Raw genomic sequence first — 26,575 nt, forward strand, 5'->3', positions numbered from 1 at the left:
CAAATGTGGATCTGCTCTTGACCAACTGGTCCAGGTACTCATTGCTATGCTGAAACTCTTATATTGTGGCTCAAGAGGATAAAGACTCTATTCAAGGAGTAATCACTGGGTAGAATGACTACTAACTCTCAAGAGGTCACTGACTTTTTCACAAGTCAACACTAGTGATGGCTGAATTTAATAAGAATACTAACATGATGGCTGAATTTTAGGAGGAATCTGCCTTGCATCAAGCCTAATTTCTCAATGTCTTTGTAAAGGTCTGATCACAGAGAGAGAAAAATCAATTTAAAAACAGCCCTATCTACATAAGCTGTTCTACCATGCCAATCTGTCTCCCCCAAAGAAAAATTAAACTTGGCATATCCCATGTCACAACCACTATTCTCAGTAAGACAAGTGGGAGACAGAATGTTGTCATATTCTTTTACTTCTCTCAGGAATTTTACCTCTCTCAGGAATTCTACTTCTCTCAAGATTCTCAGGAATTTTACTGTGGAGACATTTTTAAATGTCAAAACCAATGATGAACATTAAATGCTGAAAAAAACGCATTACTTTTTTCTTAGCATTGTTCTAAAAGTTATTAGTGAAGGAATAGACAAGTGCCTATTGAGATTTACCTATCATTACAGATTCTCTCAGGGGTAATTTTTATTTTTTTTTTGTTTTCACCCTTCCCTACTGTCCAGCAGGTTACCCAACAAGCTTCACTCAAGTTCATGCCATTTTTGTGGACCACTTATGTGTGCTTGATATCTTCTGTATGTGGTAGAATTAAAGTCAATGGCTTCCAATTTGGGGATAAGCTCAAAGTCATCCTCTCCACCCACAAGGCCCATTTCAGCTGGAGGTCTTCAGGTTAATAGAACCAGTTTCAAAGACAACCCCATCTGAGGTGTTTACAATGTCAGGTGGCACCAAATGCATCAAGGTCCTGGAAGGCCACATATTGCAGAGCCAGGGTGATGTGGTGGGCATCAGGGAGAGAAAATGTAAGGCTGCATACCAGAGAGAGGAAAGGAAACAACACTGTGAAGAAGGGAGTGTTCTGGGTCATGAGAACTGAATGTCAGAATGTAGACAAGCAGAAAGCCCAGTCACCAACTCCCTAGTCACACAGCACTGCTCTGTGAGGAACCAAGTAGAAAGCTGTGACAGAACCCAGGGAGATTAGACATGCTGAAGGCCAAGTCCTGGCAGTTACCATCGTATAATCAAGTTGAAACAGCATGAATAACTATAGGCCTCCCAAAACATAAGTGTTGCCATAAAGCAAAGAAGCTTGCTTTATGGGGTGAGGGACTGGTTGGGGGGGGCATTTGGAGAATTTTTTAAAATTTAGTTTTGTCAGGAGGCAGTATTTATTTCAACAAGAAACATGGTATAGCTAGAAAACTCACCTCTCCAACAAGCTATAAGAGAGAGAGAGGGAGAGAGAAAGAGAGAGAGGTATATTATATGGCACAAATCAAAACATAATCCCAATAACACAAATTCCAACAAAGGTTGATGTTTTGTTGGATCCTTATTACAAATGAAGAACATTACTAAATTCCAGGCAGTCAGATTGAATGGCTTCAGGAAGATGTACAGGCATTATACTAATTAACTGGTGAACCCTCCTGACCTTTTCTTCTTGTGAGTCAATACTGTAGACATTGGTTGAATTTGGCTAGAAACCTCAACACTAATTATTTGTCTTGGTGAAGCATAATAGATGAGTCTTTAAATGGCAAGATAGCTAGAATCTAATTTGTTTTCTCTCCTTTATAGCCTTTAAGAATCATTAAACAAGACAAGGCTAAAATATTGGGTGTTATTTTCTTTCCTGATCAACATCTGGTGAACTATGGGGGTTTCAAAAAAATCTATCTATATATATTATAATATTTATAAATATGTGTGTGCATGTGTGCTGTGTTTGAATTTTCTCCATACCTAAGGGATAACGGAAACCTAGCATCTTATTTCTCTTTTTTTTCTTTTTGGGTCACACCTGGCTCTGCACTCAGGAGTTACTCCTGGCGGTGCTCAAGGAACCATATGGGATGCTGAGAACCTAACCTGGGTCGGCCACATGCAAAGCAAATGCCCTACCCGCTGTTCTATTACTCCACCCACCCCCCACATCTTATTTCTTTAAGTGATTTGCTCTGTGAAAATGTGGTGAATTAGGGGGAAATGTTGCTACATCTTTAGAAAGCACCGGCCTAGCAATTTCCATGGTCGTTCCACTCAATTTCTAGGAAGCAAATGAATTACTTCAATATAACAAAAGATTTTAACTCACACTGGCAACAATCTGGCCTTCCATCCATTCTCTCCTGTAGCACACACTTTCCTCACATCAACTCCACTGTCGCCTTTGAGTTGTCTTAAGACTATGTCCTCTGAAATTCTAATGCCAGCAGGCAGCATGTATAGCCCACAGCCTCCTTGGATTTTAAGACCTAAACCAGACACCTCTTCTCTTCTGGGAACCACCCCATATTGACAGACCCAAGCCCAGTGTTGAGGCTAGCAGCACATGCTCTGGAAACAGTCCCACCTGGTGGAGTCCAGAAAAGGGAGGTGATTTTTGGAAAATTATTTGACATGTTTTAGGGTGGGGTCTCAAAATGTATTTGTTCTATAACTATCATTCCCTCTTTAGGTGTTTCTTCCTCAAAACTTGAGTCATTTGGTCTCTCCTCATTTATTCTTGACCACCTTCTCTCTCTTCCAATTCCCCCTCAACTCCCATCTCATTCCTACCTGGTCTTTAAGAAGTTTGCATTAAAGCTGGAATCCAACCTTGCAAGGTCCAGGTTATATCATCTACCATTGAGACCATCCAAATTACCTCTGAATTCCTATCATTGAAAACATCATCTTTCTTCTGTATTTTGACATTCACATCAACACCCTGGTCTAATTATAGAAACTGCCGACTCCTCCTTGCCTCATTATTTCCTGATTAACTCATTTCATTCCAAGTTGGAAAAATCTCTTCCAATCCCCAAATATCCTGGGTGGAGAGTCAGCCCTTCCATCTCCTACAGTTTTCCTTGGGTGGACCTCATTTTATTTCCCAAGAAGACCAGCAATGCCTGAGGGAGTTGGATTACTGGATTACACATTAATCTCCCTGACAATAGCTCTTCACTCTAACTTCTTCCTCCGATTTGGGACTGCTTCTCCCCTCTTCCCACATTCTAAAGATCTTTTCTATTCTCTCAGCAATAATAGTTTTCCTCTCGGGTATCGTTTCTTAGAATCTTTGCCCCATTTGCTTCTTGGATTCTTTTCAAATTCTGTGAGACTAATCTGCAAATCCATCTTTGCTGTTCTTCGGACCCAATCTACCGCAAGATGTCTGTCTGGGTCTATTCCTTTGGTTTCTGTTCTGTCTCTCCCGTTTGAAATTCCCTGAAGGCTTACCCATCCTTGTGGCTGAACACCACCAACATGTTAGTGATGTCACATTCTCCTCTAATTACCCAGCACTCACCATTATTCCAGTTTTATTTCATCAGCTTCCTGTAGATGATTTCAATTTGAGGCACGCATGATATTTATCTACTTCTAAGATGTCTAAATGCAACATTATTTTCTACAAAATCAATTTTCCTGGACAACTTTTCCTCTCTTTCTTCATCCAAGTAATATTTAGCCTTGCCACCTGAGATCTTCCAAAGATGTTAAACTTTCATTTTGTTATTGCTGTCTTTTCCTTGCTATACACTTGTGATGACTACATTTTGATGCAGTCTTCTTCAGTAAAGTTTCTCCAATTTTTCCATTTTTTATTCATCTGATTGTAATTGTACGAGCATTATTTATCATCATACGGCAATAGCAACATGAGGACAAATCACTGAAATTCTACCACCCTAATACAACAAGCAGTTGTTATAGTTTTCTACTTTCTAGTATTTAGTTCTATGTATCTATATTTACTTATGTAAAATGATAAGAATGCAATTTAAATTTATGCTTTTAAATGAAAATATTATTCATCTTTTGCTTAAGATTTCAAAACTGTTTCTGCTCAAATTTCATTAGTGATGCACTATAACCAAATCATTCTTTTATGTAAAAAGTATAATATATAGGTATCTTGTCATAATGAGCAATAGTTAAATTATGTCTTTTTTTGGTTTGTTTTGGGCCACACTTAGTGATGCTCAAGAGTTTTTCCTGGCTCTGCTATCAGGAATTAACCCTGGTGGTACTTGAGGGATCATATGAAAAACCAGAGATGCAATAGATTGAATAAAAGTCAAGCACACTACCTGCTGTACTATTGCTCTGGTTCCTAAATTATGTCTTTATCTATAGTTTTTTCTTTCATTTGCTTTATTTCCTTTGGACAATTTTTTTTTTTTTTGCTTTTTGGATCACATCCAACGATGCACAGGGGTTACTACTGGCTCTGCACTCAGGAAATACTCCTGGCAGTGCTCAGGGGACCATGTGGGATGCTGGGAATCAAACCCGGGTTGGCTGTGTGGAAGGCAAACGCCTTACCTGCTGTGCTATCACTTCAGACCCTGGATAATTTTTTAATAATAAAATAACTGATCTTTTTCTATCTCATTTTCTCTTTCTTCACAACTAAAACCAGTTTATTGATTTGTAGATTCTTGCTTTATTCCTATCTGGAAACTTCCCAAGCCACTGCAGGTTACTTCCCTTTAATCAGGGGTAGTCACTATATACAGAGACTACATTAACTAAACAAGTGAGCCTCCAATCTAAAGCTACCTTTGGTCAATCTTTAAAACTGTATCTCCTCTGTATTTTTGTGTATAATTTTGTATTAGAGTAAGCTAATTGATATACATTGGAGTTAATCTTTAAATGTTTCTCTCCCTTTGTGGATCACACATCAGGAACTAAAGCCATTGTTTTTTTCAATTATATTCCTTTTCCTCCCTCCTTTAACATGAGCTCGTCCTACATCAGGCACTCACAACCAGTCTACTGGCAGAAGACATATACCATCATGCCAGTCATTTCAGTATACTGATTCTGAATATCCCAATGAGTCTTAAATTCCCTCACCAATCACTAATATGCTAATTTCATGCCACACTGATACTTACAACTACTCTTCCGCATGAACTGAATCAGATCACATAGCTATAAAAACAAAAAGAAAGTAAAGAAACATGAACACAGAGATTTCTAAGTAGTCCTTCTGGTTGGGTTTTATCTTATAAATAAGGAGATACTTACAGAATAGGCAGGCACCCCTGGCAAGCCTTTCGGACCCTAGAGGAAAAATAAACAAGTTATTGGTATGTAAATGGGAGTCTATAGTGAAAAACTAAGCTCAAAGGAAAAATCCACTATTCTTTTTCTAATGCATGACTGTATCATTGTCCTCCCATTGTTCATCAATTGCTGGAGCGGGCCCAGTAACATCTCCATCATGAGACTTGTTACTGCATTTGGCATATTGAATACAACACGGGTAGCTTGCCAGGCTTTGCCACAAGGGCAAGATACTCTCAGTATCTCAGATACTCTCAGTAGCTTGCCGGGCTCTCTAAGAGGGGCGAAGGAATCGAACTCTGGTCGGCCATGTTGGCCGCTTGCAAGGCAAACGCTCTACCTGCTGTGCTATCACTCCAGCCCTAATGCATAGATGCTAGAAGGCTGTGCAGAAAAGGAATAAAACGAATTGAGTGACAAGAATGAAGGAAGGTTGATTTTTTTAAAGTCAGTTTTTCTATCTTGATAGCTTGAGCTTTTCTCCTTTTTACTTTTTACTTAATTTTTAATTTTTTACTTAATTTTTTATTTTAATTTTTTACTTAATTTTTAATTTTTAAAAAGTCAGTTTTTTATCTTGATAGCTTGAGCTTTTTTCCTTTCTCCTTTTTACTTCCCTGATTAAGATTAATATTTTTCTTGACAGCTGGCTCTTAACATGTTTATGAACATGGTTTCTAAGGCAACTGATAAATGCTTGATTGTTGGCTTCAGAAAATACTATCACATGCTCTCACCCATACAATTTCACTGACCTAATTACTTCAACCAGGAAATCTAAATGACAAATAAGCCATCCATCCATTCATTAATTTATCTATTCATCCTTTTATACATCCTTACATACATATGTATATACATTTATCCACAGAGCCATTGATCTATCTATTCAATTTACCTATCCATCCAAATGGGTGTTAAAATACTTGATTAATCTGTGATGCTCAATTTATGTTAGTGGTATTAACTATATTAGTGGTATTAATGGCACCTTTGATGGGTGGAAAACATATTTTACTCTTGATCTAAGAAATTGTTCTATCACTATCACTGTCCTCCCATTGTTCATTGATTTTCTCGAGCGGACCCAGTAACATCTCCATTGTGAGACTTGGTTGTTACTGTGTTTGACATATCAAATACGTCATGGGTGGCTAGCTAGGCTTTGCCGTGAGGGTGAGATATTCTCGGTAGCGGAGGAATCGAACTTAGGTTGGCCATGTTGGCTGCGTGTAAGGCAAACTCCCTACCCGCTGTGCTATTGCTCCAGCCCAGGAAATTGTTCATCTCATTAAAATATAAAAAGTCTTGTGCTTCCTTTTACAAGTTATAGCAGGAGACAGGAAAGAATGTGAAACCATTTAAAGAGATAGGAACAGCTTAAACAGAGAGAGGAACAAAATTTCTGGCTAAGAAATGGAGCCTGCAGTGACATCTTACAGAACATCAGCACTGAGTGTCCTGAAAGGCAGAGCATAAGAGTAACTTTGAACAGGATCTTAAGAGAACAGAGAATAAGGCTAAAGGACATGAGAATTCTACCAGACCAACCAGGCCAATCACAAGACTAGACACATGTGGGAGTCCCAAAAGGGAGCTCCAGGATGTGAAAAGGAGATAAATTCAGACAAGATTGACTCAAAAGATGAGATTCTCATCCACATGATTCATTTGTCAGTTCCTTAAAGCAGAAGAAAGTAAAAATCTGTCTCAGAGTATCCTTTACAGTTAGTTGATTTTTGTTTTAGCTGTCCACAAGAATACACATTTTTTTAATAAAGTCACAAGATAAGAAAACCATTTATGTAGTTAGTCAGAAAATACTTAAAATTCCTCAAAGTAGTTCTTCCACTCTTATCAATGCTGACTGTCCTCCTACACAAGACAAAGGGACTGGAAAGATTGACCTGGCTTCACTTATAAGGAGCAAAGGAAAGAAAGACATGTAAACATCTTAACAACAGGAGAATCACTGAATTAGATGGTTCAACAATGGGAAATGTGCCTGACAGTCTCTAGGGCTTCTTTCACATTTCTTTTGTAATGTGTTCATAGGGAAAAGCTGTGATCATACTTCCACACCTCTATAGAGTTTACATTTTAAAAATAAGGAGGCAGCAACAATGGTTTGGGAAACTCCATCAACTTGTTTCACATGATGGAATTTTGCCAAGAAACTTTCATGAAGCTTATGTAGCCAAGTCCTTACTTTTAAAACTTTAGTAAAAATGTAATGAGATACTACTTCACAGCCACTAGGATGGTTAGTGGTTGTGAAATGACATATATTATAAAATGACATATATATATATTTTTGTGGAAGGCTGTGGATAAATTAGAACCCTTATACACTACTAACAGGAATGTAAAATGATGCAGCTATTTGGTAAAACAGTCTGATAGTTTTTTTAAATGTTAAAGAGAAACTTGTATGATTCAATAATTTAGGCATCTATTGGTTATGAGTCTTATCTTTTTAGGGAGACATATCTATTCTGATCCTTTACTATGATTATTTATCTTTTTATTGTTGAGTAGAGTTATTTTTATATTCTACATACAAGTCCTTTTTCAGATACATGATTTGCAAAGTTTTTTTCCCCTATTCTTGTGAATTGGTGATTCCTGTTAATTGTTTGCAGCAGAAAAGGTTTTAAGTTTGTCAACATCCTGGAGTTGGCACAATTGTATTGTGAGTAGGTAGTAATTGTAGTGATTCCTGACGACAGAGTGAGAAATAAACCCTGAGCACTACGAAGTATGCCACCACCCTCCAAAATAATTTTTTTTTTTGGTAAAAATCTAATGTGTTTTTGTCACTTGTGCTTTTTGATATCACGTCAAGAAGGCTTTACCTAACCTTGAAGTTGTGACAGTTTATTCTTGTTTTCTTTTTTTTCCCTTGTTTCATTTATTTTGGGGGCTGGAGTAATAGCACAGTGGGTAGGGAGTTTGTCTTGTACGTGGCCAACCTGGCAAACCCCAGTTCTATTCCTCCGCCCCTCTCAGAGAGCCCGGCAGGCTACCCGTATCTTGCCTGTACAGCAAAGTCTGGCAAGCTACCCATGATGTATTCGATATGCCAAACACAGTAACAGCAAATCTCACAATGGAGATGTTACTGGGCCCACTCAAGCAAATCAATGAACAACGGGAGGACAGTGCTACCGTGCTAGTAAAAATAACAGTAACAGTGAATGCTTGTATTGAACTTTACAGTTTAAATTGAGTGTTACATCTAATTTACCCTTGAAGCTACCTTAGGAGGTGATTAGGCAAGGATATGTCATTGTAGAGGTCAACTGAGTACTGGATTACATTGGTTTGTGCTTTCTCTGCCACAAGAAGTTTAGGTTTATGAAGTAATATTCATCACAATGCTCCTGAAGTACTCCCATTTCCTCAGTATTCATCTTTAACTTCTCCTTTGTGTTCTGGTTTCCCTGCCTGTTAATCACTCATTTCCCCTAAGCAGTGACTTGCAAAGTGGCTTGTAAAGTCAAACTCTTCAGAGGTCTATAGATTTGTAACCATATGTGAAATATTGCTTTTCTCTTTTCTTTATGTCCTTTGCATAGCTTACTTTAGAGCAATGTCCTTTTTGTGTAGACACAGAAAGACAATTATATTATAATTTTGTAACTTGGGAGTTAATTGACTCCGAATAACTTCTGGACATCTGTCATATTTACTTGTCTTAAGCCTCAACTGCCCTTGGTTTTTAGCACCCCAGAAGCAGGGTCCCGACCAAAGGACTGGATGGAACCAGGGCAAACTGTGAACTACCCTGGCATCAAAACGGGACAGGCCAAGCACCATAATACTTAACTATAAATGAACAGCACGGTCATGGACAAATTCTGTCATGATCCAAAGAGGAACAACTGGATAAAGACCCTGCTAGGGTTAGGAAAGAACTATCTGGCCTGAGCACTGTAGTCTGGGGTCTATTGTGAGATGTCCCCAGGAGAGCCACCCTATAAGATTATTATATCTCTTACTGTGTCCATGGACTGGAATGATAGCACAGCAGTAGGGCGTTTGCCTTGCATGCAGCCAGCCCGGCCAAGCCGGGTTCGATTCCTTCGCCCTCCTTGGAGAGCCTGGCAAGCTACCAAGAGTATCTCGCCCGCACTGCAAAGCCTGGCAAGCCACCCATGACGTATTCAATATGCGAAACACAGTATGCCAAACACAGTAACAACAAGTCTCAAAAAAAAAAAAAATAGAGACGTTACTGGGCCCGCTCAAGCAAATAGATGAACAATGGGATGACAGTGATAGTGACTGTGTCAATACAAAATAACTTGAAAGGTTATTAAGTAATAAGATTTACTTATTGCTGGAGCGATAGCACAGTGGGTAGGGCGTTCGCCTTACAAGCGGCCAACATGGCCGACCCGAGTTCAATTCCTCCACCCCTCTCAGAGAGCCCGGCAAGCTACCGAGAGTATTCGATATGCCAGACACAGTAACAACAAAGTCTCCAATGGAGACGTTACTGGGCCCGCTCGAGCAAATCGACGATCAACGGGAGGGCCTTTACCTTTACCTTTTACTTATTAAGTAAATCTAGGATGATTATTTATGGACTAAGGAAAGGAAAAGTAAGTCCTTAAATAAAAACATGCCCTTGAGCAGATCTTCTAGCAGATCTTTGTTCTAGAAGAGCTTCCCCAGAAGGAAGGGTTTTACATATGTTAATTGTGCTAGCTGACCTAGGAGTAAGTAGTTGCTCCTCCAACTTTTGGGTTGGTTGGGTGTAGATCAAGGCAGCAAGACTGGGTACAGGGAAAGTAGCATGGGGAACAGGAGGAGATGGGAATGAGGGGCAGTGTGAGACTGGAATGGGGCGTTTGGTAAGACTGGAACAGGCACTTGGAGAGAACGGAATAAGCGACAACTGATCACCAACCTGCAGCCCTGTTTCCTCCTTCATGTGACTGTTGACTGCAGCTGCAGGGTGGGGTGGTGGGGAAGTGGCTTTTGGCCACCGAATGAATACATGTGGCAGGGTAGAGACTACACCTCTGCCTCACTCATTCATTTTTTTGAACACACACTGAGACTGAGAGACCCAGTGACTGGGCCGTGAATTAGGGTTAGAATCAGGGTTAGGGCTATCAGAGTCCAAAAGTAGAGTTTGCACTGCAACCCCCATGCATCTACTTTAATTCCTGTGTTATTTCCACTGAACATTTTAGAAAACAACATAAACTATTGTTCTCATGAGCATACTTACTTTCCGACCTGGAGGGCCGGGGCTTCCCCGAGATCCTGGTTCACCTTTGGAGCCTGTCACATGCTGCAGACAGAAATATGCATTAGTTTCCACCTCAGTGATCCAGGGACACACACACACACACACACACACACACACACACACACACACACACACATTTAAATTTTGAGAAAGCACCTATTAATTCAAGTAAATTGCTTACTTATAATAAACCCTGTTCATTCTTACTAATTGGTAAACATCCATTTCTCTCTTAGCCTCTTCTTTTTATATTTTTTTTGTGGTTCTGGATCGATTTAAAATCTAAATCAATCACAAACTAGAATTGCTTTCTTTTTTTTCTTTCTAGAGGAGGGGGTCACACCTGGTGATGCTCAGGGCTGACTCCTGGCTCTGCACTCAGGGATCACTCCTGGAAGGGATTGCATTTTTTAAAAATGAAAATATACATACTTTATATATGTTTTTAACAATTGAATTCTCTGGATACAATATATAATCAGCATTAATTGCTAGAGGCCAAGTTTGGTCATTTTTTAGTATTGGTTGTTTTTATAAGTCTGGTTAAAGAAAAGGCAGCATATTGATTGCCTGCTATTTTTCTTTTCTGTGATTTTTCAGAAATTATCCATGTATGCATATAAAAATAAAATAAAAAGAAAATATAGCAAGGGAACACAGAGTTCTAATTTTTTTTTTTAAAAAAAGCCCTCCTATCTACAAAGGATCAAATAAGAAAAAAATTTTCACACATACATCTGAGACATGGATGGGGTTGTCATTCCCATAGCTCAAGGTGATGGATATGATGATAATTAAATTTATCCAGCCAGATGGAAAGAAGATGCTGAATTACAGTTCTTTCACACTGATAATGACCACTGATATCACACTTGAATTTTAAAATGAAAGGATGCTTGTCTCAGCAGTTTGTTTCTAAACAAGTCTAACACTATTCTACTGTGCACTTGGTCAATTAAAAGATCTCAACAGCATTCCCTCACATGAATACTGCATATGACCTTGGTTATGGGTCCTGCAACTGTCAGAAAATTCTCAAGGATGCAATAGGAAGCGAGTAGCTACATTTCCACTCAAGGGTGTTAGAATTAGAGATTTACTGTGTACTTTAGAAAAGCCTGGAAAGCCCTGACATTTCTTGGAGCAGTCAGTTATCAGTCTCAAAATCTTCAAAAGAGATTCGCGGAAGCAGAGACCTTTAGAGCTTAAAGGGATTTTAGGTTCATACAGTTCAACTCTCATGTTATAGAAGTAGGGACCCTGAAAAGGTGGCCCAGAGCTAAAAAGTGGTACTTTAGGTGTTCTTGGGTTGGATCTGTAATCCATGTTTATCACTGCAACGGAAAAGCTAAAGCCTCCCAAAGAAACACTTATTAGTTCTAGAGTTGCTGATGACTTACCACCAGTCCCTTAAATCCCTTGGGTCCGGTTACCCCAGGAGCTCCAGGATCACCAATACCACCCTAAAGATTCAGACATAAGAAATCAAAATGTTAAAATATTTGCTACGAAAGTATAAAAATAAGGGTCAGCGTGATAGTAGAGTAGGTTGGGTGTTTACCTTGCACTTGGCCATCCCAGGTTAATTCCTTATCCCATATGCTCCCTGAGCCTGCAGGACCAATCCCTGAGTGCAGAGCCAGGAGGAAGACCTGAGCACTGTTGGATGTGTCCACCCCCCAAAAAAGTACAAAATAATTTTCTCCAGTACAAAATGAAATTTATCTTATATATTTTATATAACTATATAACATATTAAACATTATATATATACATACATAGTACCTGGAATTGAACATGGGTTGGTTGCACGCAAGGCAACAGCCCTGCCTGCTGTACTCTCTGGCCCTAATAATTACTTCCTAACTCACAAATCATTTCTGACAGTGTAAGGTAAGGAGAAATGTATTTGGTGAGAAAGTAATCATAGCAGCTATTTATCAATATGCTAATTTCAAACTTGTCTACAAATGAACAATGAATTTTCAGTAAATGAGAAAAGTGGCATTCTCCAATGAAACTTTGTATTCTGATAGTCATTTTGCTGCAACCATTGTGTTTTTCTATTCTACCAAAGGCAGGAAAATACTTTTGGTTAGCTCATCATTCAAAACAGCTAAGAACAGGAAAGATAGCTCAATAGCCTGAGTACATGTTCTGCATGCTGTAGGTAAGGATTTTTTATCTCTAACTCTGCTTGGACCTCCTCAAGTGTTGTCAGGAATAGCCCCAGAGCATAGCCAAGAGTAGCTGACTGGAGCGATAGCACAACCAGCAGGGCGTTTGCCTTGAACGCGGCTGACCCAGGTTCGATTCCTTCATCCCTCTTGGTAGAGCCTGGCAAGCTACCGAGAGTATCCTGCCCTCACAGTAGAGCCTGGCAAGCTACCTGTGGCCTATTCGATATGCCAAAAAACAGTGACAACAAGTCTCACAATGGAGACGTTTCTGGTGCCTGCTCGAGCAAATCGATAAGCAACCGAAGGACAGTGCTACAGTGCTATGCCTCCCAAAACAGAAGAAAAAAGAACGAATACTTACAAATTGCTTATTTTTCTATAAATGATTTACTTTACTTAATAAATTTTCCATTTAAAATTTTTTTTAATAATAACTTGGGCAAGTGGGCTACACCTGAATGTGCTCAGGGACTACTGCTGGCTCTATGATCAAGTTCATTCCACTTGGTACTCAGGGTTTGCAAGGTAGGCACGTTAGTTCCTGTACTCTCTCTGGCCCTACCCACTTTTTGTATTTTGAGTATCAACTTCATAGAAGGGACTGTTATGGCTAGGAAACTTTTTTCTTATTTTAAAAGAAAATCTCCTTACAGAATTCCAGGGTATAAAACAGGCACCACAGGAACTACTCTGGTTGAAATAGAAGTGTACATTTGCAGAGCTTCAAAATGGGTTTCAACTGAGTAGGCAATGAGAAATTCTGGTAGATACCTGATCAATAAGTAACATGATTGGGCTATGCTTTGGCGGGGGGGAGGGAACAATCAAGTAAATTTTTGGGTGATATCAAATAGTATTTGGGATTAACCTAAGAAGGGCCCTCCCGTTGATCGTCGATTTGCTCGAGCGGGCCCAGTAATGTCTCCATTGGAGACTTTGTTGTTACTGTGTCTGGCATATTGAATACTCTCGGTAGCTTGCCGGGCTCTCCGAGAGGGGCGGAGGAATCGAACTCGGGTCGGCCATGTTGGCCGCTTGTAAGGCGAACGCCATACCCGCTGTGCTATCGCTCCAGCCCTAAGAAGGGAGAAGATGGAATTAGGAGACAAATGAAAAGGATACTGCAAAGATTCAGGTGAAGAATGATGAAAGAGAACTGACAGTCACAGCAAAGTCAAGAGTTTTGCATCTGACCTAAGCAGAGAAATCCAGAAAGATTCTTGGAACCGTCCAAGCATCAAAAATAAATATGGCCCTTTCTTCACATTTTATTATTGTTATGGGTGGTGGAAGGATTCCATTTTTTTTTCGGATCTATAGCTTAATCTCAGTTCTCAAGTAGATGGTTGAGACTCTAGTTATTTCAAAAGAAAGTCATGAGCACAATACCTTTTCCCCCATCTCTCCAGAGAATCCTCTTGGACCCTGTTAGTTTAATTAGAGAAAAAAAATCAAAATCAACACATCCCTTCTGCAGTGCAGCCATAAATTCTTGCATTCTTTAGATTTGAACCAAAACAAGTGATTGATTGTCATATTTACCTTTATTCCTTTTCGGCCCTTCTGACCATAACGTGGGATGCCATCATCTCCCTGTGAATAGACCAGTTATTGTGAATTCCTTAAGAGTGAAAATTAATGGTAATCCCTGGGGATATCAATGTGTCAGGACAGAAGTTCTTGGGACTGCCAAGGGGAGACCCCCATTTGTGGTTGGGAACATTGGGAACTCCAGGAACAAGAATGTGACTGGTTCTCCCCATTTCCTGGCATATACCCTGGTACTTCTTGCCAGCCCTATTCTGCAAACATTTTAGGAGGTAGAGGGGTCTTTGGTTATTTAAGACCTGTGGAGTCAGTGGCAGGAACTGCCTGGAAAATTTGAAGGTGATCCAAAACAAGTAGAGAAAGAATCTCTAAAGAAGAATTATAAATGGCCAACAGACATAAGGAAAAATGCTCATTCTCACTAGTAACTAAGGAAGTGCTATTTGAAATAATGAGGTACTAGTTTTTTTTAAAGCAAAACTATAAAGATAAAAATCAGAAAGTGGTAATGCCCATTGTTGGTGTGAATGCCCTGAGCTAAGCACTCTCAGAATACTTCGGTGCACTGAGCATATGAATCCTACTAAAGCCACATAGCAATAGAATTCAAAACAGTTCATTAAATATTTTTTCTCAGCCACGTTATATATTATGTCCTCTGATTGTTCATCAATTTGCTCAAGTGGGCCCAGTAATGTCTCCATTTTTTTTTTGAGACGTGTTGTTACTGTGTTTGGGATATTGAATATATTGCAGGCAAATATACTCTCGATAGCTTGCCGGGCTCTCCGAGAGGCGCAGAGGAATCGAACCCGGCTCGGCCGGGCTGGCTGCACACAAGGCAAACACCCTACCACCGTGCTATCGCTCCAGCCCCATATATTATGTCACTGTCCTCCTGTTGTTCATCGATTTGCTCGAGCGGGCACCAGTAACATCTCACAACAAATTGTGAGACTTGTTACTGTGTTTGGTATATTGAATACATCACAGGTAGCTTGTGGAGCTGGAGTGATAGCACAGTGGGTTGGGCATTTGTCTTGCACGTGGCCGACCCGGGTTCAATTCCCAGTGTTTCATATGGTTCTCCCTGAGCACCACCAGGAATAATTCCTGAGTGCAGAGCCAGGAGCAAATCCTGAGTATCGCTGGGTGTGACCCAAAAAGCAAAAAAAAGAAAAATTTTTCTATGTGAAAATTAATTTTGACTTGTATAAAAATGAAACCAAGACACCAAAATGCCCATTGTTGTGCTATTTATGACCTCCCGCCCCCTCCAGCCCAAAAAAAGACCAGAAAAAACTTTAATATTCGATAACAAGACATTGGTCAAATGAACTTAAAAGTCTATATATTCATTCAACTTTTTGAAATTGTTAAGAGAACATTAAGGTCTGGTCAGTGTCACCTCAATAAAAATATCAATGTTGAAAAGATCATATTGAAAGGAAAGAGTAATGATGCAAAAATACACTCATGACATCTAGTTCAGAAGAAAAAAAGAGTGACTTTGCGCTGGAGCGATAGCACAGTGGTAGGGCGTTTGCCTTGCACGCAGCCAACATGGCTGACCCGAGTTCGATTCCTCCGCCCCTCTCGGAGAGCCTGGCAAGCTACCGAGAGTATCTCGCCCGCACGGCAGAGCCTGGCAAGCTCCCCGTGACGTATTCGTTATGCCAGACACAGTAACAACAAAGTCTCCAATGAAGACGTTACTGGGCCCGCTCGAGCAAATCGATGATCAACAGGAGGGCCTTTACTTTTTTTTTTACATTCATAGTAAGCACTTTAATTTAGTGGGGCTGTTGGTTTTTTCTTTCAATCCCTATTTCTCACCGTTTCATGCCTGGCAAATTTTCTACAGTACTATTGTGCATAAAAACATTTAAAGGCATTTTTTTAAACATAAATTTGAAAAATCTCTCTATAGGCTCCTTCGTGGACTGAGAACCCAGTGCAGCCAAAATAACCCAAACAGAAGCCTCATTTCTCCATACTTTCCCTGTCTTCCACTTTCTCCTGTGATTTCTGCAAGAAGTGGAAACTGGGCAATGCTGACCTCAGCTGAAAGACACACCACCATATGATTGTTACAACATCAGAAGACCTTGCTCAATTTTACCCACAATCCTCTCTGCAGGCCCTTTTCTCCTCTCACTGGAACAGACTAGCAAGGAGTGCAATACCCCGTATGTTCCTGCAGGTCCCTAGTAGGAAGGTATGACAACCCCCTCCAGCTACCTTAGGATAGAGCAACTGGAATGTTGTGAAAAGAGAAGAGCTCTCAAATCCCCTACCTGTTTTCCTCGATGTCCCATTTGCCCCAACGGCCCTGGATTCCCAAGAACTCCAGGTTCTCCCTAGTGAGTGAGACAGAAGAGATTTAGTTCCAAAAAGTCAGACCTGGTTCCCCCACATAGAAAGTTCTGTCCACTAGAGGAGGAGGCATGAGGTTTAAAGAAGGTTTGATGCTTTGAGTTGGAAGGTAGCAAACAAATATGGGTCTGTCCATAACAAAAAGGCATGGACACAGCCAGGCATGGAGGCAAGACAGCTTTCCCAGCATTAGAGAAGACATAAGGAGTGAAATTCACTACAGGAAAAGTGGTTTCATTTCCCTAGGCAGTAGTGTTGGATTATCCTGGAAAATAAACTGTTGGAACATGATAGATTTTTATCATGACCAAACATAGCCTGATTAGAAAGAGAGACTATTGTATGGGCAATTATAAACATGTGATAAAGTTCAGGGTGCTATGGGACTCAAGAGCAGGGACCGAGAGGTAGGTACTCGAGAGTGATATGCAAGGATGCTGAGCTCCAGGATGAGCTGTCCTGTGCTAGAAGAACAGAGTGGAAGGGAGAAGGATGCCAGTGGAGGGAAGATACTGGCCGAAAGCCTGGGGAGGAAGATGAGCAACAAAACCCTACTCAAATAAAATATGGTCCACAGCAACGGGCCTTGGAAGGTACTTCAAAGGTCGAAGGCTTTCCTGTGGCTCATAGAGAAGTTAAGATCAGCTACATAATTTGTGGGATTCGGTGTAAAAATCATAGCATAGGTCGCCTCCTCAAATATTAAGAGGAGGGGACATAATAACCTCTTAATATCTGTATTGTAAATCAGAATGCCCCAAAGTAGAGAGAGAGTATGGGGGAAATTGTCTGCCATGGAGGCAGGGGGAGGGTGGGAAAGGGGGATATACTGGGGATATTGGTGGTGGGGAATGTGCACTGGTGGAGGGACGGGTGTTTGATCACTGTGTGATTGTAACTCAAACATGAAAGCTTGTAACTATATCTCACAGTGATTCAATTAAAAAAAAGACAAAAAGTTAAGACTTTATAAGATGATTGCAGAGCACTAAAACATGGACCTTTCTAAGCCTGGACACTGTGTTTGCATGGGAACCAGTTTCAGTGGCCCTGAAGAGGAATCAGTGGAGGGTTTTAGGCAGGGAAGAGAGATTTTGAAAAGGCTAAGAGTTTTCTCTGACAATTCCAAACAGTCACCCCAGTGATGGCGAGCTTGAGAACTATACATACAACCAGGTTTCAGTCCTGACCACCATGTACGGAGTCTTTTTTACATTTCTGAGAGCAGCCAGTGAAGACATTGTTCAGCTGTTTCACGGTGGGTCAGGACTGCCTCTCCTACTGATTCAAGGCCTTTTCAGAGCCAGGAGCAGCTGGAAACTGACTCAATGGAAGGAAAAGGAGGTATTAACAGAAAGCTGGTGGGCGTTTAATAGTGTCTGGATTCAATCAAACGAAATCAAGAAAATATTGGTACTCATCTTCACACTCTGCATTCAAAATCTGTAAGAAATCACGCTTACTTTTTTCCCCAAAGCTCCGGGACTTCCAATGCTTCCTTTCAGCCCCGGGGGACCAGGAGAACCCTATAAGAAAATGGGAGATGCGAATTTGGTGCTGCACATTTCTTAAAAATAGCCACCTGATTCCTTCTGATTTTCTTCATTATCTTGCCTAACAATTCACTGATATTTCCTTTCAAGGAAGAGACAGCTGGGCTGAAATCAGAAGACTCAGGCTGCGGCCCTCAGTAGATGTCAGGAGGGACATCACTCATCCAAACATGACTTAGTGATAAACAGGATTTGGACTCACTGCTGCTGAATGGTGGAGTGAAGGGCGATGCCCTCCAGTGTGAGTATGGCACTGTGTCCTGTCATTGCTGCTCCTATGCCCAGTGTCATCAAGAAAAGAAAAAAAGGTAAGAGAGATTGATTTGGTGTCCCTGACTGAAAATGGGAAAAAATGTTTCTACCATGCTAGGAAGGTTATGGACTCCTCTTAAGGTCCTGTTGTCTGAGCGAAAGAACTGAAGAGACCCACCATAGTTTTATGAACCTCTCACCATCCATCGGCCATTCTCAGAAACTCGGGAACCCAACAGATTCAACAAAAGGGATTAAAGAGGAAGTCAAGAGAAAAATTTTGAAGTGAGGGATCTTGGAGGTATCAATTTCAAATACTAAGTCAATGGGACATAGAAAAGTTTTTTTTAAAGATAAAACAAAATAATATTCATTGATGAATGAATAAGCCACAGAGGACAGAGACTTAACCAACGGGCTCATCTATAATCCTTACACCTCTAGTATAGTTAACTTTGAACTATCTTCTATTCATAAAATATGTTCCCATGCCTTTCCAAAGGTATTAAAATCTTTTATATTTTTAGACAATTTAAGGATAAATATATACCTTTTAATTTCTCAGTCCTGTTTCTATATCTCAAACTGCAGTCCTGATAGAATTTGAAATTTTCCTGAAAATTATTGTAATCAACTATAAGTATTTCAAGATTTATATTATGTACTTGGGTTAAAAGTCTTGCTTTATTCTAGACTGCTACAGTACATTTTCTTAGAGAATTTTGTAGCAAGAATAAAATGATGATTGTTAATTGTATAAAAAATAATGATCAAAAAAAATAATAATCATGTTTTTAAAGGTTTGGGAAGGATTGGTTGATTTTTCCAAATGTTTTCTTCAGGCCGGTGAAATGGGTCTGTGTTTTTCATGATACAACCCCAGTAAAGAAGAAAAATATCTAAGCAATGTACAGAAAATATAAGCCTTGCTGCAATTTTCTCTTCAGTTAATGTAAAGCTGAAATGCTCCCTGCAGAGATGTTTGGCAGGGAGCGGACATTGAGATTGGAGAGCGTTGACTAATATTCTTGGTACTCACCTGAGGCCCTTTGTGTCCGTGACCTCCCTTCTCTCCTTTCCTCCCATCAGGTCCACGCGGTCCCTTTTATGGTAAGAAAAGAAAACTTACTTCACTTAAAAATATTTTAAAACACCCACTCCACTAGAAAAGCAGTAGTCCAGTCCTTCAAGTGGTTTAACTAGCTGAAACTAAGGCATGATTTTAGACCAGGAATTGAGGGAAGACCCAGACTCAGTGGCACAGATTTTACAGAAGGATTCCCCATGGGAGTATCAGACCTTCATTCACCCTTTCTGCTGGGGTAAAGGTAAAGGTAAAGGTAAAGGCCCTCCCGTTGATCATCGATTTGCTCCAGCGGGCCCAGTAACGTCTCCATTGGAGACTTTGTTGTTACTGTGTTTGGCATATCAAATACTCTCAGTAGCTTGCCGGGCTCTCCGAGAGGGGAGGAGGAATCAAACTCGGGTCGGCCATGTTGGTCGCTTGTAAGGCGAATGCCCTACCGCTGTGCTATCACTCCAGCTCTTCTGCTGGGAGAAACAAGAAAGGGACAAGAGCAGGAATAAGACCCATTGTAAGATGAGATAAGACATCCACTGTGGCCAGATGCATTCCTTTACAGGCTACCTGGCTCAAAGTATTTAACTATGGATAAAACAGAGCAAAGTCTCTCCAATGAAGCACAAATGGGTATTTCTAACCATCCAGCACAGCACGGTTCGATTCCTTCGTCCCTCTCAGAGAGCCCAGCAAGCTACGAAGAGTATCCAGCCTGCAGGGCAGAGCCTGGCAAGCTCTCCATGGCGTATTGATATGCCAAAACCAGTAACAACAAGTCTCACAATGGAGATGTTACTGGTGCCCACTTGAGCAAATTGATGAGCAACAGGAGGACAGTGCTACAGTGCTACCCTCATCGAAGGAATTTAATATTTTTCTGTCATATTTACTATCAAATGCTTGATTCTTGCATACAGAGGGGGAAAAACAGACGTGCAAGTAATATTTCTGGATTCCAAGGCTCTGGTGGCTAAGTGTTTCTGGATTCTGGGAACAGAAGGTGAGTGAGCCACTGGGCTACTAACTGACCAAGCACTAAATGGATTCTATCTGAGTAGAGATAATGTCATGCTCTCTCACGAAAGCCTAAGGGCGAAGCTAGAATGATCCCCTGGGTCACCGAATTGAGAGGATCTATTGGAGCGTGCCGTGGTTTCAGGGACCACTGAACCCCTAACATAATCCCAAATTCCTCTTCCTATTAGTGCTCTAGACTCCCTAAGGTGACTACCCACATGTTACAGAGTCATTCACTGGGTATCACTCCAGCATCTTTTAGATATGGCAGAGAGTTCCTATCATTGATGGAATAACCAAGAAGTACTAAGAGCTCACATAAAAACCCATAAGTAGTGTTCCCTGATATACTATCATTCCCTCTGAAATTAGCTGGCTGGAGCGATAGCACAGCGGTAGGGCATTCGCCTTACAAGCGGCCAACATGGTCGACCCGAGTTCGATTCCTCCGCCCCTCTCGGAGAGCCCGGCAAGCTACCGAGAGTATTCGATATGCCAAACACAGTAACAACAAAGTCTCCAATGGAGACGTTACTGGGCCCGCTCAATGGGAGGGCCTTTCAATTTCAATTTCAAAATTAATGAGCGGCTAATCCTAGATTTCCTTCATGGAGCTCTCTGTGCAGGGCCTCAGGTAAAGAAAACTGATTTGTTGATCCGGGTATTGATTTCTTATATAACATTAGGTCTTAATAATTCCTGACTAATAATTGATTATTAATTAATATTTACCAATTCCTGCAGACCCAGTTCCTGGTAAGCATAAGAGCATGCCTATCTGCTCTCACTGAGCTGCCATTGTAGACAAGGGTTTGATGGATGGGTCCAAAGCACACACCCACAGTGAGAAATATAGAATTTCAGAGACAGTAAAGAGGTGATCTGGGTAGATTAAAAAACCAAAGGGACAAACAAGAAACTTTCACTGTTATTTACTTTTATATGAAAGTATCTGCGATACTCCCATTTGAATAACTCAGCATCAGTTTTAATATTTGTGAACTATTCCAACACACCTGCAGGCCTTGTAATCCTTCAGCTCCGAGTTCACCTTTTGGTCCACGACTTCCTGGCTCCCCCTGAAGCACAAGTTTTCAGTGTAAGTATTTTTTTTTCATATAATTACCACTTAGGTTTTCTCCTTCTAGAACTCAGTATTGTAGAACAAAGTATACAGGCACTATTTTGTCTGGGCTGGAGCAATAGCACAGCAGGTAAGGCGTTTGCCTTGCATGTAGCCGACATGACCAACCTGGGTTCTATTTCTCCACCCCACCCGGAGAGCCCGGCAAGCTACCAAGAGTATCTTGCCAGCACGGCAAAGCCTGGAAAGCTACCTGTGACATATTCAATATGCCAAAAACAGTAACAACAAGTCTCACAATTTGTTGTGAGACATTACTGGTGCCCGCTCGAGCAAATTGATGAACAACAGGAGGACAGTGCTACAGTTCTACAGCTTCTACTTTGCCTTGAATTTTGCTTCTTCCTCAATTGCTGAGAAATGCATAAAAAGGGGCCTGAGTGATAGCACAGTGGATAGGGTGCTTGCCATGCACGCAGCCAACCCTGGTTTGATTTCCATATGGTTCCGCTAGGAGTAATTCCTGACTGCAGAGCCAGGAGTAACCCTGTGTTTCGCTGGGTGTGACCCAAAAAGAAAAAAAATGGATAAAAAAAATTGTTTCTCTATGGGATACAGAGTTGATCTCTCAGATTCTCTCTGTCAAGCTGTCCAGCATACTTATGCTTTACAAATGGGCCAATGCAGCTGGGATCACACAGGTCCTCCTGTCCCAGTGTCCAGGAAGAGGCCTTGCTTTTGTCAGGCCAGACTATTCCTGGCCGCTGAACTGAGAGATCTGTGTATTTCCCCTCCATCATGCTCCCAACTTCCTACAACAACCTGCCAAGTGCTCCTTCCTTCCCACTGCTCTCTGCATGGGAATATCTCTTGTGAATCCACTTCCCACAAAGGACAGGAAATATAGGACACTTACCGGGGCACCTGGGTTCCCCCTTTGGCCTTCTCTTCCCTGGAACAGAAAAGGCCAAGATGTGAGCATGCAGGAGACAGGAGGGAGGGTCCTCAGGGACATGTCATTCACTCGCCTTTCAGACCCTTGTGGGGGTGAGGGGATGGGGACTGAGGAAGCTGACAGAAATGGCTTCCCTCTCAATGTTCCAAAGCCACGTTTCCACACAGGGTATTAAAAACTTAACCTTCCTAAAATAACAACAATAAAACCTGTACTCACAGGGACTAGAGAGATAGTACAGCCAGTTGGGCGTTTGTCTTGCATGCAGTCAACCCGGGTTTTATCCCCAGCATCCTATATGGTCCCCCAAGCACCACCTTGGGTCATCCCCTGAGCTTCACCGGGTGTGACCCAATTGCCACCACCCCCTCCCACCCTCCTCAAACACTCCTGGACTCACATCTATCCCTTCCTCTCTCATTGATGCCTCATATTTGGTGGGGCTGACTAAAGAAACATTTGGAAAGTCACCAAAGTCCATGACAGTGACTTGGGAGGCTGTTTGGAGATTGCAACCACCCAGAAGACTGTCTTTTCTGTTTCTCTCTGTGCTAGACCCACAAAACCAATGTTTGCTGGTTGGAGGCCTTTTGTGTGAGAACAAGCTGGACCACTCCTACCCCTCTCTCTGGCCTGGACCCTGATAGCATCCTAGGGGAGAGTAAAAATTGTTAGAGATAGTGTTTTCATTAAGCACCATCACGTGCTTTGTTTCCATGGAATTCCTCATGTGGAGAATCAGGATGATGGGGTCTGTCCAATTCATTCCTAGTTGAACCATCAGGTTTATCTGAACGAAGTCCAGCTGAAGGCTAGAGGGAAATTCACAGGTACATATCCAGAGGTGGGTGCAGGCATCCAACTCATAGTCGCCACCCAGTGGCCTTCTTGGCGAACGACCTCTTTCTAGAGAACAGCTGAAAGATGTTCTAGACCCCAGATCCTAACTTCTCCTTCCTGAAACAGTAACAGTAAAACCTGTGCTCACACCTTCTCCTACCTCTCTGACAGATGTAAGGGAATATGTCAGCCATTGATCTCTTCTGTGTTGTGATAAACAACTTATGGTTGTTTTAGGCACAAAACAGACACATACAACAACAACAACAAAATAGGATCCCAAGCAATGTTCAATAGCCTGGGGTTGACTCTTGGAGATACTCGAACTACTTGGCCCCATGGTCACATGTCAGGGTCCAAGAATGTGGTGCTCCTTAAGGTGCTGGGGGGATGGGGGCTTCCAGCGCCATATCCAGCAGGTGCTGGGGGGCCTTCAGGGCTATGACCACTGGTATGGGGGGGTCATATGGTGTGGCAGATTGAACTGTGGAACTGCTGTCTTACACATGCAAAGCACAAGCCCCAGAAACGTGTGTGTTCTCTCCCCATTTTTTTTCACTCATTCAATTCCAAAAGGTAACCCTGTCAATGCTTCAGAGCCTCTTTTTCTTTCTAAAGTTATTTATTTACAAAAAACCCTACTTGACCAAATATTACCTCCTGCAACTTGGCTGAAAAGTTCTATTGAAATTCTTCTGCCCCTCTGTTCAGATACTCTGCTGTTGAAAAATGTGCATACTCCCTAGGGAAAAGCTTGCCAGCTGCAACTTGTTGGTAGCTTGTACCTTGAGGGGACTAACAGAGCTTCTACAGACCTAGCCGAGCAGTGAGGAATTGTCAGCCAGTTTCCCAATGTCCTAATTTTCTCTTGATTTAAAAGTAAGGATGCAGTGGATGTGATGGAGACTTATTACAATGACAAATTCTCAAGATACACAAATATTATTGAGTCATTGTGCTCCTGAAGCTAATATTTTCCCTGTTCAGGCAGTAGATCACATGGGTCAGGGATACACTGTTAGGAGTCAGGCAATCTGAGGCCAACCTCTATGTATAAATCCTGGTGTCACTGGCTCTTGTGTGAGCATGGCACAGGGATGTTCAGACTCTAGAGGGAACCATCTGAATTTAAACCCAGCTCCACCACTAGCCACCCCTGATCCTGGGCAAGTTGCCCTAAGTCTCCTGGTGTTTCTTACCTCTGAAGTGACAGGAAAGTTGTACCTGTCTTATATGTTATGAGGATAATACTTAGAAGTGATGTGATCAGGGTGTGGAACAAAACAGAAGCTCCAGAAGGATAAATTCTTTCCTCGTGGAAGACAGACGCAAAGGACCCAGAGATGTTTTCAAGAACTCTCTGGCTTTCAGTTTATGGACCCTTTGAGGGGGGAGGTATGTTTTTGGCAACAGCTGGTACAACAATTCACTTACAAGAACTAAAATTTTGCTATATAGAACACAACTTAGGTTTGTCGTGTTTTTAGAATGTGCCACTCCTTCAGATTCACTGATCCTCAAAAAGAATTCTGACCTTCCTCAGAGACTAAAAAAACTTGCTATTATTTTATACCCCCATTTCCTTGTTTGATGTAGAAGAAAATAGATGACAAAGGAGGAGATGGGTAGGGGTGGCTGAGAGCCTGGGAGAGACAGAGAAATGAGTGATGACTAATGATCCATTGGTCTTTCTCATATTAATCCCTACTCTGTCCTGAGCTACTCTTCTTAAAAAGTGCCTGATTGATGTGACAGCTATAAAGCAACTTCCAAGTAAAAGTATGCTATTCTCTTAAGCCAAAAACCACAGATTTATCTTTAAAATTTATGGCATTTAGCTAATCTGTTTACTCCTCCTTCTTCCTCTGATTAATTTTAATTCCCTCATGTGGGGAAGAGGGCCAGCTCCCAAAGAATTTGACCAGAAGCAGGAGAAAGAGAGAGAAAGTATAAGTCACTAGTTTGTAGATCCTTTCCCTGAAGAACTATGATTTATGACAAACATAGTCAAGAGGAATTAAGACATTTCTTCACTATCTGTTCTGGAGAGAGACAAAAATCACTTGCTACCTTCAAAGGCATGAGAAGACTCCAAGTGAGTATGTGCAGAAGAGAAAGGCAAATGTATGCTGTTTCCTCTTGATCAAAACTCAGGACCAAGCCGAGGACAGCATCTATTATTCTCTTTTTAAATAATTTAATTGTTGGATGTGTAATCAGAGGGTTTCTAACACATAATAATTATGTTCTCTCATAGTCCGCAAAGAGGGTAGAGACTTTCTGGTTGTTTCCTAAAGCAAAGGGTCACCCAGTTGCCCAGTGTTCAGCTTGACAGCACATGGGGTGCTAGAAAGTTATCCCAGGATCTCGCGATTGCTACTGGCTTGAACCTAGTGGCATACTTGCATTCAGGAAGAAGTTACCAGGATTCTTCTTCCTTATAGGCAACATAGCATAAGAGAATAGGTTTATCTACATCATCATAGTTTTACAAAGTTCTGAAGTGCTAGACTGTTGGAGGGAGCTTTCTTTTTATAGTCACTTCCTCTCTCTGAACATCCTCAAAACTTTTAGAAGGTATAACGAACTGTATTACAGTGGTTTTCAACCAGGAGCAATATTGTTTCCACCCCCATTTGTCTCTACAGATATGTGGCAGTGTCTGTAGATGTGTTCAAATGTACCTCCTGAGACCAAAGCTGCTGGTTGAGGGCAGACACCACAGCTGCTGCTAGCCACCCTCCAATTCACAGGATCCTACATCAGTACTGATACTTGAGCCCTGGAACACCAACTCTGTGGTGAAAAATATTCTGAAATCTCTGTGGCATGTCTAAGTGGTGGGGAAGAGAAATCAGTGCCATGAGCATACTTACCCTCATTCCTCTGGAATTAGGGCTGCCGTTTGCCCCTTTCTGGCCGGTTCTACCCTAGAAATACAATCATTTCCCCAAAATCAGGCCAAAGATTCTGAATAAATTACCAAAGGCATCAGCATCAAACTTTCAGCACTAGTAAATCATCAGAATAATATGTCACTTTGCAATCTTTTCTCATATTAACACCAGGGCTAAATAGTAACCATATTCCACTCAGGAGCACTCAAGAGCATTAGGGAAGAGTACCATGCACTTCTACTCTAGTTTTCCATGAATCATTCTCAG

The 26,575-nt window shown here is 41.3% G+C and overlaps 1 protein-coding gene across 1 annotated transcript in view; it reads right to left on the reverse strand.

The window, feature by feature from the left end:
• The window catches only part of COL6A5 (collagen type VI alpha 5 chain), a 78,530-nt gene that overhangs the window by 11,891 nt on the left and 40,064 nt on the right, over window positions 1-26,575 (reverse strand). Inside the window, 12 exon segments of the mRNA XM_056129563.1 lie at window positions 5,079-5,127; window positions 5,224-5,259; window positions 10,505-10,567; window positions 11,926-11,988; window positions 14,095-14,130; window positions 14,248-14,298; window positions 16,551-16,613; window positions 18,093-18,155; window positions 19,474-19,536; window positions 21,549-21,611; window positions 22,533-22,568; window positions 26,288-26,341. Of these exon segments, the coding sequence (XP_055985538.1) occupies window positions 5,079-5,127; window positions 5,224-5,259; window positions 10,505-10,567; window positions 11,926-11,988; window positions 14,095-14,130; window positions 14,248-14,298; window positions 16,551-16,613; window positions 18,093-18,155; window positions 19,474-19,536; window positions 21,549-21,611; window positions 22,533-22,568; window positions 26,288-26,341 (640 nt within the window).

Source organism: Sorex fumeus, unplaced genomic scaffold, assembly GCF_029834395.1.
Source record: "Sorex fumeus unplaced genomic scaffold, SorFum_2.1 ptg000072l, whole genome shotgun sequence".
Classification (NCBI taxonomy): domain Eukaryota; kingdom Metazoa; phylum Chordata; class Mammalia; order Eulipotyphla; family Soricidae; genus Sorex; species Sorex fumeus.